Here is a 12,291-nt window from a genome sequence, read left to right as displayed (position 1 = left end):
ACTGGATAGACAAATGTCAAATACAAGTGTAAATACATGAATTTCCCTAGGTCGACTACCATCTCCACTTGAGACGCTACTTGGCTCCTAGTTGGGAGCCCCAAGATTGATATACCGCAGTCTTGGACGTGTCCCCCTATCCACTTAACAGCATGGTGCGTTGCCGTCATCTCACACACACAGCTGGACAATGAAGTTACAGTCATTTTCAAATTCAGTACTACGGCTCTGTATGCTCAAATCGTTCCAACAGAAGTGAGTGTGCGTGAACTGAAAGCGCACTTGCTTCATGTGCTTGCAAGCACAAAGCAACCGGAAGACCAAGTGCTTCATCGTCCATTCGAAGAAGCAACGCCAGATGATGTGGAACTATACCATAAGAAGGACGACACGTATACGCTTTTCGCATCCGCGAGTACTGCTACGCATCGTGCCTCCGACGGCACTCCCCTCTGCTCATCGTGCCAACTCGAGGATAACACTGTACTGTACGTTGGTTTTCGTGCTCCAAATCAGGATACACCAGGCGAACCTGTGGTGCGAGAGCCTTCTTTGGACGATATAGCGGAGGAAGAAGACGTAGAAGCACCGTGAACAATGTGTGGTGGTAGTGAATACTCGTTTTTGGCTATCATATGTTTGCCTACTTCTGCAGCCGCGAAATAACAGGGTTTGTCTTCTCGTGAATCTGGGGCTGGCCTTCTGGAGAGCCTGGAATCTTCTTGACAAGGTTCTGGAGGTCAGTGAGATAGACGGTACATACAAGTTGCTCAAGAACACATTTGTTGAGAGGACGTTCGAGCTTTCGGCACGGCATATATTCCTGTGTCGTTAGCTTGGTACCAACCGCGCATGCATACCTGGTTGTTGCTCTCAAGGCATTGCCAATGAGCATCCCACTCGCTGCCACATTTTTCCCCAATCTTTTGAATCAAATCTTGGGCGCAGCGTGTTACTCTTCTTCCCTCTTTCAGACAGTGCTCAGGGTTGCGATCTTCATTCTTGCAAAGCATGAAGTCCTCTGTATAATCCTTGCAAAACTGACCGAAGAAGAAAGCAATTGACTTCAGAGGAGCAGAGGTTGTACCAACTTCATCAACTTTGGGGACATCCTTCGGCCATGGCATAGGCTCGACATACGAGAATGTCGGGTTTTTTGCTTCACGGTGCGTCGCCATAGCGTCTGATGATGTTGGGAGAAATCTCGGCTCTCTACGGCAAGGACAGACGGGGCCGCTCGTTTGGTGCATTAGTCATCATGCGCAAGGCGTGTCGGCCTGCCGAAAAAAAGTAGGTTGTGTTGATGCACCAACTCTGCACAGCATGGTTCAAGAGGTCAACAGCATCGTGTCTGCGCACAGCTACTGCCACATATGCTACATCACACGGTGCCAAAAGTAAAAATGCACCTCCTCAAAGTGTGATCAATTTTCGAAACATGCAACGAAGGCGCGGCGGTGCGTTTTCCAAGAATGTGCGCGTACATCGGAAATCACGACACAGTCCTGAGGATCAGCTGCGTCAACATATGTTTGAAACGTCGCACAAAATAAAAGAGCTATCGAGTACGGAGGATAATCCGATGCAGCTGTTCAAAGGTGCTGAATCTATTCTCCATGAGGGTATGCAAGGATGGCGTGCATTAGCTCGTTCGATGCGCGCAAAGCGCATATTGGATGGACATCCGACGCCTCAGCTGAGTGCCCCAGCTTGGAACCAAGTCATGTTGCTCGCTATAAATGCAGAGAGTCCCACTGCTGCATGGCATCTTTTTTGCGATATGAAGAAGGAGGGTGTTCGACCTACGCCTCGCACATTCGCTGGTTTTTTTCAGGCTCTAACACGTATGATACGCGCGCACAAGCTTGAAACCATAAGTTCAGATGTATGGAAAGAACGACTAGACAAATTATACCTTGGATTGACGCAGCTTCATGCATTGATGGGCGAGGGAATGTTACCTGACACGGACGGTGCTGGAACATCAGACGCACACTTTATGGATAAAGATATATCATCTTTGGCCACAGCATACCGAATGTATATATCACTTCAATATGCTCTTGGAAGATATCAAAGTGCGATGGAAGTGTTTGATACCGTTTGCCCCGATCCATACCGAACCGAGACACTACTGGAGGAGCATGACCATCTTCTTCGTTCTCATTTTGCCACGGTCGAAACATACACCAGCATGGTCCGTGATCTTGGAATTTGTCGTGCCATGCCAATGAATCTTCGCCAGCAAAAGATCCGGCAAATATGGCGACGTTGGCAAGATGAAATGGTATTGACCAAACGGCGCAAGAAAGCGCAAGAATGGCTCGATGCTACGGCAATCAAGACTCTGGTGTGGACGCTATCGATCGGAAAACCAGCAACACATGTGCGTGATGTGTGTGCACTGTTGGGCACGTACATGGGTATTCCGTTTCCGCCGACACAGGGTATGACAGATTTCATGCCTGTGTCGAAGCCCGTCAGATTCACTGATCCAAGACTGCTGGTGGATGTCATGGTCTTTTTTGACGAGCGCAAAATGTACCAACATGTGATTTGTTGTTTTAACTTTGCCGAGCAAAACAAGCATGGTTCGGTGGATCCCCAGAGAATCCCGGAGGCATTGACTCTGGTACAAAAGGCCCATCAATGTTTGATGACCTAAATAGATACCCTACGGGCTACTTGTTTTTACGTGATTTCATCACAGGTCCCGCCATAGCATGATCTTTTTCCCGGACATGAGCGAATAGTTTCGAACGCGATGGGAAAGTGGACTTGCATACGTTGCATATTTCTGTTCCTGGAGGCACCTTGTTTCTCGTCTTGCGTCGTGACTTGGAGGATTCTGTGCCTTTCGTGTTCTCTGCCAATGTACGCACTTTTTGCTCTAATGTGAACAAGTGGTGATCGGCACTTTCAGGAGTCAGAGCACGAACAGCGTCTGCTAATCGAAACAGATATTCGTCATTTCGTCCACTTGGTCCTTGAGACAAAAAGATACGTTCAGCCAATTCATCTAAAGGTTGTGGTCCAACAAAAGCTGGATTTTCTGGCAGACCAACATAAACGAGGGCCTCAGGTACCAGGACACGCGGAGTTTGAGGATCGTCCTCATGAAAGCCATAAATAGGCTCCCACATAGCCGTGTAGCCATTTTTCTCGCGGTGATCGAGGTAGGCGCGCACTTCGTCTGCATGCACAGGATCAATAGTGTAGCTGATACCCCACACGATATCACCTTCCGGCGCCTCATCTGCATTAGGGAGGCTATGCCAGTGCTCGGCTGACACAAGTGTCACGACACGTCCTGGCCGTTCAGGAGTGCCGCGATGATCCTCCGAGTGCTGAGCAAAACGGCGTACATATCCTTGAATATAACCCGGAGTATACGAAATCACATGCGGAGGCGGCTTGAAGAGGATGGAACCGTAGCCAAAAATGTCAAACGAGCCTTCAGGCCGCTCCTGGTATACAGGAAGTTGAGCGAGATGTGGCAGCATCTTGCCTAAATTTTCCATACGCTCTTTTTCTTTGCTGAACGCAAAATCGGGGGGTGTTGGTGGGTCTGGCTCCTCGACAGCTGCCTGCATTTTCATTTGTTGTTTCTTTTTCTTCTTGTCTTTTTTTCGTGATGCAGAGACATTCTCTTCGACAGTATCATGGATGTTGAGTTCAGTCATAGACGGCTCCATCTCATCGATTTCTTCCGCTAGTTCAAGGTCCTCTTCCAGCATCTCACGCTTTAATCGCTCTACTTCCTTTTTGTGTTTCTTGCTTCGTTCATGATTGGACCATGCTGCTTCTGACAAAAATCGTTTGTGACATGCGACACAGTCCCAAAAGGGCTCATCTGAGACCTCATCATCCATCGAGGAGCCACTGCCAAAGTCATCGACGAAGTCGTCATCTTCTGGCTCAGATGTGATTTGCCAGCTTTGAGCTTGAAAAGACGCTGCCTGAGCACGCTTCTCATTCTGAATCCGAAGAGCTTCGGCACGTAGCCACTCCTCGTTCGGTTTTGATGCTGTCTTGGATTGTTGCTGAGCATGATAGGCCTTAACACGGGGATCACGACGACGGATGAACGTCACGAGACCGTGAATGGCTTCGTTGTATTCGCGCCGAGCAGAATCCCGTGCACGTTTGTTCTCTTTTTCCAAGATACGTTTCAAACGTCTGTCTTTCGCCTGTCGAGTATCATGTAAGTCTTTCCACGCAAAACTTTTGCGGCTAGAAAATTGACTCCAGAATTGATAAAAGGCCCGCACGCATGATAATTCATTCGAGGGCAAAGTCGGCACATAGGGGGTATCTGGGTGTCCAAAAGATGGATACATAGCTGCGTCATCACGCCATGGATCAGCCATGTCGCTTGTGCGGTCCTCACCTGGATATGGAGCAGCGATTCTGTCTTCGTCGGCTAACCGTTCAAATAGCCGCCGGAATGTACCATAAAAAGATGTATTTGAGTCACTGGTATCTTTCGTGAGGGAAGGCGAATGAAATCGTAGCAAATGCGGCACGCCAATCCCTGGTGCCATAGACGTTGCTTTGGGTGCTTCCCCACCAGACTTGAAGTACCGACATTTTGCATCTACATCTTCTTCCTGTTCATCTTCTTCCACGCCATACATAAGCCTGTCGCGATTCTTGTCATACCATGCACGCTCATGGTCATCGATAAGTACGTCATACGCTTCCTGTAACCGAATGAATTTCTTGTTAGCTTCTTCTTCACGACCAGGATTTTTGTCTGGATGCAGCCGCAAGGCGAGTCGCCGATAAGCTTTGCGAATAACGTCGGCAGAGTCATTTAGCTCAACTTCCAAGAGTTCATAATAGTCAATGAAACCATTGTCGTCTTCTGCCGCTTCCGATGACTGGCGTGCGCCCATGGAAGCTGTGGATTAATTTAGGCTTTCACTGAAAACGGGCGAAATTCGCCAAGCTTTGGACCCGGCTCCACTTACAGCTCGGCATGGACGCTGAGGCGTCGAGGAAGGCACAGGGTCAGTTGTACATACAATATCAGGCAAGGCTTTCACCGAGATCATCTCTGTTTCAATGGCCAGAAAATCTAGACCTACTGGCTGCTCAAGTTGGCTTGGACACTGTGTTGTTTAATGGTAAAGAAACGCACCCATCTAACGATGAATACGATCGTGTGTTTCTCAAACAACTGGTTAAGCGCATTGAGCAGGCTATAGAAGCGTGCACAGATGATCAGGCAGCTTCTCTTGATACAGAAAAGCAGGATCTTACAGTCGATGACGCTATTTTAGAACGCTACATGCGGCTAGTATCTATGCCCGAAACGCCTTCCATTATGGGTACTCGAGTGCCCTCCCCTCTCTATGTCCATCATTACTTTCCCATCACCACCGCAAAGCATCATCATGATATCTTAGGTCCATGTGAATCAGTGACTTTTCGACAAGAAGGCACAGCTATTTCTCAAGGCACGACTGGGCTCACAACATGGGAGGCAAGTCTGCGGCTTGCTGCTCATGTGGTGGCCTCACCTCATGTTTGGCAAAAGAGTGACGCTTGTATTCTCGAACTTGGGAGCGGCGCAGGTTTTCTTGGACTAGTTTGTGCGCGTCTCTTTGATACACTTCCGCACACAGATGCAAAACTCTATCTAACGGATCTGGAGGGTCAAGTACTTGACCGACTGCGTGAAACAGCTCAACTCAGTACGTCGACATGATGCTACTAACAAGCCAGATAATGCCACAAGAGCACATATTGAAGCACTCGACTGGAACGACATCAGTACCGGTGATCGAGACGCATTGGAGCGCTTGCGAAACATGCGGCCCACATGTGTTTTGGCCGCCGATGTGGTGTATGACCCCACTTTGATATCGCCTTTTGTCGATACCCTATGGGTCGCTCTGCAGAAAAGAGCGCACAGTGGGCCACAACCCTTCGCTCTCGTGGCGAGCACGGTTCGTAACCCCGATACGTACGGCCAGTTTCTACGAACCCTTGAAAGCCGTCAATTGCGATGGAAGATGATGGATCTGAAACAGACTACATGGCCGAATTTGGATCTCGTTCTTTTCCCCTCTGTACACAATCAAAAATTGGAAGGCGTCGTTTCCATATTACACATTGAAGTCTCATAGCGGTTTTCGAAAGCCGATGCATACCCAGTACTGCTCGCGACTCTCTGACCGACTAGCCTTCATCTTTTCTGAGCGTACGTATTGAAAGTGTTGCTTCAATACCTTTCGAAATTCGTCTGCCTCAGGGCTCATGAAGTATTTACACACAAAAGTTGGCAAAACGCTAGCATCTCCAGGGTTCTTGTACACCGTGCTTGACTCTTGTAGCATAGATAGACAAAAATCAAAAGCAGCCGTACACAAATCAAGCGATGCCTGTGCGTCACGAACAGCATTCCCTGAAGTATTGGCCATCATATCACTGAGCACGACGTCCACTTTTCGGGACACCAAGGAGGTCAAATCAGAGCGCACTTGCTGGTTCATAAAATCACCGCGTAAAAAAACAACATTGGGCTCGGATATCTGCAAAGGAAGAAGATCCAAAGCATATACCTGCGAATTAGGGCATTGTCGCACGACAGCTTGACTCCAACCACCAGGAGCAGCTCCCAAGTCAACAATGGCGCGCCCAGGCTGGAGGAAGGGGTATTTTTGGCTTAGTTGTTGAAGCTTGTATGCAGAACGCGAGACATATCCAGTTCCATCAGCTTTTTTTAAGCGAACGAATTCGTCATGGCGTTGACGTGCTAAATACTTAGAGGAAGACTTGCTTCGATTAGATGCATGGCGTATCGGTAGATAGTGCCATGATGTCTTAGACGTCACGTAGGATACATGCAGGGGAGTACATTTAAACAGGAGAGGCTCTGTCCGTACAAAAAACCTCCTCATCCTTCACGCAAATCTCGGCAATCCATGCGTGCTGAATGTGATATGGGGAAGAAGACCACGGCATAGGATATTCAGGATACTATTGGCCTAACCAGTCGTTAGCATGTAAAGCCCCCCGAAAAAAGAATTATCTTGTGGCGACTGCCATTTTTTCTGAGGTGCGAAACAAACCAATGAACTTCTATTGCCAGCTTGCCGCATATTGTTGATTTCTTGTGGGGTACAGCGAGTGTACAAGCTGACTAACCGCAAATTTTCAGCGTACACGGAGTAGAACAACAACGCCCAACACCACCATTTTTTGGGACCATGGATACCCTATCAGAAAAACCAGCCGGGTTGGCAGAGACAGACTGTGATCGAAAAGTGAAACTCAACGATCATGAAGATGAAACAGATTACAAGATGCATGAAGCCATTCTAGCTGAAGCCATGGAGGATAGTGCTTCGCCGGAGCTTTCTGCAGAGGTTCGCTTGCGTAATCCTCTTCTAGGCTATTCCCCCGCACAAATTGAGGCACGCGTGCAGGATTTTGTCTCGAATAAAGGTCTTGAAGAGTACCATGAGCTGTTTTTGAAGGGAGCATTTTGCGCCCAAGCCCAATCTACAGGTCATTATGACAAAGTTCCTTACCTTACATCGGAGGATCATGAGGTTCTTGCGAAAGAAAAAACCAAAAAGTGGCACCAACCCTTCATCTTGTATTGGCTCGCTATCTGCTGTAGTGCTGCAGCTGCCATTCAGGGCGCAGATGAGTCCGTGATCAATGGTGCCATTCTTTTCTTTCCCAACCAGTTCGGTCTCTACAAGTCAGACTGCGACTTTTATCAGGAAGATGCAGCAGGAAATTGTAATGGACCACTCAAAACAGGCGATAAATTTATTGACACCAATTGGACAAGTGCAGATGTTGAAAGAGAGATGAGCAAAAACAACTGGCTTGTGGGTCTCATTTCGTCGGCCCCGTACATCTGCTGTGCATTTCTCGGTTGCTGGCTGACCGAACCATTGAATGCATTTCTCGGACGTCGTGGAACTATTTTCTTGACATCGTTCATCAGCTTTGCCACATGTGTATGGCAGGGTGTGACAGATACCTGGTGGCATTTGTTCATTTCGCGCTTTTTCCTCGGCTTTGGTATTGGTCCTAAGTCTGCTACGGTTCCTGTATATGCTGCTGAATGCTCGCCTCCTCTCATTCGTGGTGCTCTTGTTATGCAATGGCAAACATGGACTGCTTTTGGTATTATGCTTGGTAATGCTGCTAGTTTAGTGCTTTTCCGAGTCAAAGACCCTGCCAATGTTTCGATTACTGGATTGAACTGGCGACTGATGCTTGGAAGTGCGTGCATTCCAGCTTTGCTGGTCATGTTGCAAGTCTTCATCTGCCCCGAATCACCTCGTTGGCTCATGAAAAAAGGTAAATATGGCAAGGCCTTGCAATCGTTCTTGAAGCTGCGCAATGCTCCTTTGCTAGCTTCTCGTGACATGTTCCTTGCTCATTGTTTGATTGAAGAAGAGAACAAGCACGCTGCTGAGCATGGTTTCCAAAATGTCACGCATTTGTTTACCGTGCCTCGCAACTTTCGTGCACTGGTTCCCACCTCGATCCTCATGTTTGGTCAACAGTTTTGTGGTATTAATGTCATTGCATACTACTCCAGCTCAATTATCAAGGAAGTGGGCAACGCGACTGACTTGGATTCACTGCTGGGAAGCTGGGGCTTTGGTATGCTCAACTTTTTGTTCGCTATTCCTGCTTGGTATACTATTGATACCTTTGGTCGCCGCAACTTGCTTCTTTCCACTCTTCCTTTTATGGCCATTATGCTTCTTATCGCCGGTTTTGCTTTCTGGATTGATAAAGAAAAGACGCACGCTCGTATGGGCGTTGTGCTCACGGGCATTTATGTGTATGGTTGTCTGTACTCCCCTGGGTTTGGTCCTGTGCCACTCACTTACGGTGCGGAGGCCTTCCCAATTCGGATTCGTGAAGCCGGCATGGCGCTCTCCACAGCCGTTTTGTGGTTCTTTAATGCAGTCTTGTCGATTACGTGGTTCCGTATGAAACAGTCATTCAAGCCTCAGGGAGCATTCGGCTTTTATGCTGCCTGGTGTGTCGTACTTTGGATTCTTATTTATTTCCTTATGCCGGAAACAAAAGCACTTACGCTGGAAGAACTCGACATCGTGTTCAGTATTCCGACGCGCAAGTTTGCCACCCACCAGCTCAAGCAAATTCCATACTTTATTCAACGCTACATTTTAAGACGCAACGTACGCAAGCATCCTTTGCAAGCTATGAACGAAGGCGTTGGCATGGCTTAGGTCATTCTTCTTTAATGTCCTCTCCCTCATTATACACTTTTACGATCAAGAAAACGTCTTTCAGCAAATCATCACACTACTTCCCTAGTCGTCTGGCGGTTTGCCCTGCCTCGGTAGTTTAATCTCCCGTACGCTGTGCATTTCCTCCACCTATTGGTACCATGTGTGGACGATTCGCATGCAACCTGAATAAAGATGAGTTGTTGACGGCTGTGACTGATACGATCCCCGCCAATGTAGGACTTGGGCCTTCGGATTCGGGCACACAGTTCTCTCCAAGCTACAACATCGCTCCAAATATGCAATGCCCCGTGTTTCGAAAAAATCTGGATTCCATGGATGTGATGATGGAGACAATGAAGTGGGGCGTTTCATCTAAGTCCCTTTTCCATGCAGATAATGAGGTCATGCTTATCAATGCGCGAGATGATACGGTGCTGAAGCCAGGTTCTATTTGGCATGACATGATGGCAGAGCGTCGGTGTATCGTATTTTGTCAAGGATTTTATGAATGGCAAAAAGATGACACTGTACCTGGTCAAACGCATGCCCCGAAGCGTATCGCGCATTTCGTTGGCATGGGCAAATATGGTAGAGGTCGGCGTACGATCGATGGGCAATCGCGGCAACTTATGCCCATGGCTGCATTTTGGACTCAGCAGAAAGGGTCTGATCAAAATGCATTTGCAATTGTAACGACACAAGCCAACAAACAGCTCGAATTTTTGCATGACCGTATGCCTGTGATTCTGCCAGACACGTGCGCCATATCTGAGTGGCTCGGGATAACGAGTTATGAGCATGTTTCCAAGTTACTAACGCCGTACCAGGGCACGCTTGACTGCTATAAGGTGCCCCCTGAGGTAGGATCGGTGGGTACATCGAATGAAAACTACATTTATCCACTCCATGCAAGAAAGGACGGTATTTTGGCCATGTTTGAAAAGGCGAAACTACATACACAGAGGCAAAAAATGGCTGTGGAAGACAATGGTACGGAGGAAGAGCGCAAAACCCTGCCCAGCACGCCTAAAAAGCATGTCAAGCCAGCACAATCGCCTTCCTCCGTCATGCGAGCCAAGACTCGAGAAAGCCCTCGCAAGCGCATGAAAGGAACACCAAGTTTGGAGACATACTGGTTGAAAGGTGAGAGCGAAGGGTAAACGATCAAAAGAGAACAAATTCGATGAAAGGTAAATACATTAGAAAAGGGGCGGCGGCGTCTTCATGCTGTACACCTTGACACGACCGGTCCCCGGCTTTTTCTCGATGTGCAGACTGAAAACAACTTCATTAGTTGATTCATCATAGTCCACAGCACACCAGTTGCGAGCACCCATAATATACTTGTTCTTGGAGGCCTTTTCATCCAAATCAACTTCGAACAATGGCAGCATTGTTTCACGCGTGTGGGCATAATTCATGCTCTTGTGGTGCTTCGAAGCCAGCCTGTTCACAATGCTAATGACAGCGGGTGGTGGAGGCGCATTGACAATAGCGCTTGTGATCACAGCCAGACTATAGCGGTAGTCGCGGCTTGGATCCATGCCATCGTAAGACTGGAACACACCACAGCCTGCGGCATGGACGTCACCGCTAACGAACGAAACACGGAGCTTTCGCGATTTGGACAGCTCTTGGACACGTTCAATCAGCTGGTTACGCTCCTTCTTATGATTTGCTGCGCACCAGTGGTCATTAAGGTCGTCCAGCAATTCTACCTGGCCATTGTAGTTGTTGGTGAAAGCCGGCATGAATGCCTTGGCGATGGAGACGAAGGGATTGAAGCGATTTGAGAGCATGTTTTCCAGAGACACCATGCGCGGATAAGATATCGGGACGCCCAGTTGAATGATCAAGTGGCGCACTGTGTCTGGCATGGCCTCGAGAGCCTCATGCACACGTTCGTAAGTGTCCGTGCCGCACACTTGGTTGAGCTTCCGCTGAGCGCGGCAGTCCAGAAGAAGCATGTGCTGCTTCGGGCCAAGCCAAATGAGGAACGAGTGAGTGGGGAAGGGGATGTAACAGCCCGGGCCACCGATAATGAGCGACTTGATTTCAGATGGGTTGGGATTTTTGGTGTTCTCATTGATAATGCCGTCGACTTCATCGTTCATAAACTGTTGGAACAGTAGGTAGAAGAAGTAGCCGCGCGATCCAATCATGCTAAACACACCCGACATCATCAAGTCATCTGGGTACGTTCCAAACCCATCGACCAGGTCGTGGTCGTCCAGCATATTGACCATGGGAATGCGCGCCATAGCTCGTGCCATAGCAGGAGAATTGAAGCATTCGAGATAGTTCGCAAAGAGGAATCGGTCGATGGCTGCAATGATCTCCGGTGGCACGATTTCCTCTTCCTCCGAGTTCATATTCTTCGGACGAATATTGGACTTGACGATGTCGATTTCTGCGACCTTGTCGTTGTAGACTGCACGTTAGTTGTGTTCCAGATGTACTCGATACGCACTTTGGTCACCGCCACCAATCATGACATGGAAAGGATTGTTGGCATGCTCCCTGAGCATGTCATTCCACATAGGGTCCATGCCACCGTATTCTTCTTGATCCACACTAGCACTGAATCCACTGCACGAGTATACCGACCAGCGGAAGTTTTGGTGGTGCGCCGGCACGAAGAAATCAAGAAGCTCAGAGGCACCGGGAATAATGTAGGCCACCTGTTGGGGCACCTTCAACATGCGTACCTCAAACTTGAAGCGCCAGAAAGCGTGCGATTTTCTCGCTTGGTCATTGTACACCCACAAAAGTAGGCCCTTTGTTTGCAGAGGAGGCCCCGTAGGCTGCTGGTTCGCAGTAGTGACATACTGCAGAATGGGTGGATTCACCGGCACGCTGCCAGCCGGATGCTGCGTCACAAGCAGTGCAAAAGCATGGTACACGCCCTGATTGTCCACGGTATCGTAACGCAAAAGCGGACCGACGTCGACCTTCCACGCTGACATGATGGTTATATCCAATGGGGTACGTGTGGAAGGCACTCGTCTGTTGACACGCGGGCCTATGCACGGGCATGTGACCCCTGTGGGTA

The 12,291-nt window shown here is 48.6% G+C and overlaps 9 protein-coding genes across 9 annotated transcripts; 5 read left to right on the top strand and 4 right to left on the bottom strand.

Annotated features, from left to right (window-relative positions):
• Positions 1-152: 152 nt before the first annotated feature.
• Positions 153-594, top strand: MRET_4079 (uncharacterized protein; the record flags this gene model as incomplete). The annotated part of the gene is made up of 2 exons (XM_027630706.1): positions 153-155; positions 184-594. The coding sequence occupies 2 exons, from the start codon at positions 153-155 to the stop codon at positions 592-594; spliced, it is 414 nt and encodes a 137-aa protein (XP_027486500.1).
• Positions 595-643: 49 nt separating this feature from the next.
• MRET_4078 (NADH dehydrogenase (ubiquinone) 1 alpha subcomplex subunit 8) lies at positions 644-1,178 on the bottom strand (the record flags this gene model as incomplete). Its single annotated transcript, XM_027630705.1, has 3 exons — positions 644-733; positions 764-823; positions 861-1,178. The coding sequence occupies 3 exons, from the start codon at positions 1,176-1,178 to the stop codon at positions 644-646; spliced, it is 468 nt and encodes a 155-aa protein (XP_027486664.1).
• A 125-nt stretch (positions 1,179-1,303) lies between these two features.
• MRET_4077 (uncharacterized protein) lies at positions 1,304-2,665 on the top strand (the record flags this gene model as incomplete). The annotated part of the gene is made up of 1 exon (XM_027630704.1): positions 1,304-2,665. The coding sequence occupies one exon, from the start codon at positions 1,304-1,306 to the stop codon at positions 2,663-2,665; it is 1,362 nt and encodes a 453-aa protein (XP_027486651.1).
• A 16-nt stretch (positions 2,666-2,681) lies between these two features.
• On the bottom strand, positions 2,682-4,898 carry MRET_4076 (DnaJ subfamily A member 5; the record flags this gene model as incomplete). Its single annotated transcript, XM_027630703.1, has 1 exon — positions 2,682-4,898. One exon carries the CDS (start codon positions 4,896-4,898, stop codon positions 2,682-2,684), a length of 2,217 nt encoding a protein of 738 aa, XP_027486670.1.
• An 83-nt stretch (positions 4,899-4,981) lies between these two features.
• On the top strand, positions 4,982-6,134 carry MRET_4075 (protein-lysine N-methyltransferase EEF2KMT; the record flags this gene model as incomplete). The annotated part of the gene is made up of 2 exons (XM_027630702.1): positions 4,982-5,699; positions 5,731-6,134. The coding sequence occupies 2 exons, from the start codon at positions 4,982-4,984 to the stop codon at positions 6,132-6,134; spliced, it is 1,122 nt and encodes a 373-aa protein (XP_027486694.1).
• On the bottom strand, positions 6,129-6,908 carry MRET_4074 (23S rRNA (uridine2552-2'-O)-methyltransferase; the record flags this gene model as incomplete). Its single annotated transcript, XM_027630701.1, has 1 exon — positions 6,129-6,908. The coding sequence occupies one exon, from the start codon at positions 6,906-6,908 to the stop codon at positions 6,129-6,131; it is 780 nt and encodes a 259-aa protein (XP_027486669.1).
• A 309-nt stretch (positions 6,909-7,217) lies between these two features.
• On the top strand, positions 7,218-9,236 carry MRET_4073 (MFS sugar transporter; the record flags this gene model as incomplete). The annotated part of the gene is made up of 1 exon (XM_027630700.1): positions 7,218-9,236. The coding sequence occupies one exon, from the start codon at positions 7,218-7,220 to the stop codon at positions 9,234-9,236; it is 2,019 nt and encodes a 672-aa protein (XP_027486668.1).
• A 161-nt stretch (positions 9,237-9,397) lies between these two features.
• On the top strand, positions 9,398-10,399 carry MRET_4072 (DUF159 domain protein; the record flags this gene model as incomplete). The annotated part of the gene is made up of 1 exon (XM_027630699.1): positions 9,398-10,399. One exon carries the CDS (start codon positions 9,398-9,400, stop codon positions 10,397-10,399), a length of 1,002 nt encoding a protein of 333 aa, XP_027486667.1.
• Positions 10,400-10,438: 39 nt separating this feature from the next.
• MRET_4071 (uncharacterized protein) lies at positions 10,439-12,205 on the bottom strand (the record flags this gene model as incomplete). Its single annotated transcript, XM_027630698.1, has 2 exons — positions 10,439-11,670; positions 11,710-12,205. The coding sequence occupies 2 exons, from the start codon at positions 12,203-12,205 to the stop codon at positions 10,439-10,441; spliced, it is 1,728 nt and encodes a 575-aa protein (XP_027486666.1).
• Positions 12,206-12,291: the final 86 nt, after the last annotated feature.

This window comes from Malassezia restricta, chromosome VIII (genome assembly GCF_003290485.1).
Source record: "Malassezia restricta chromosome VIII, complete sequence".
NCBI classification, from domain to species: Eukaryota; Fungi; Basidiomycota; class Malasseziomycetes; order Malasseziales; family Malasseziaceae; genus Malassezia; species Malassezia restricta.
Note: the sequence above shows the minus strand (reverse complement) of the source record. Positions and strands in the feature narration are given on the sequence as shown.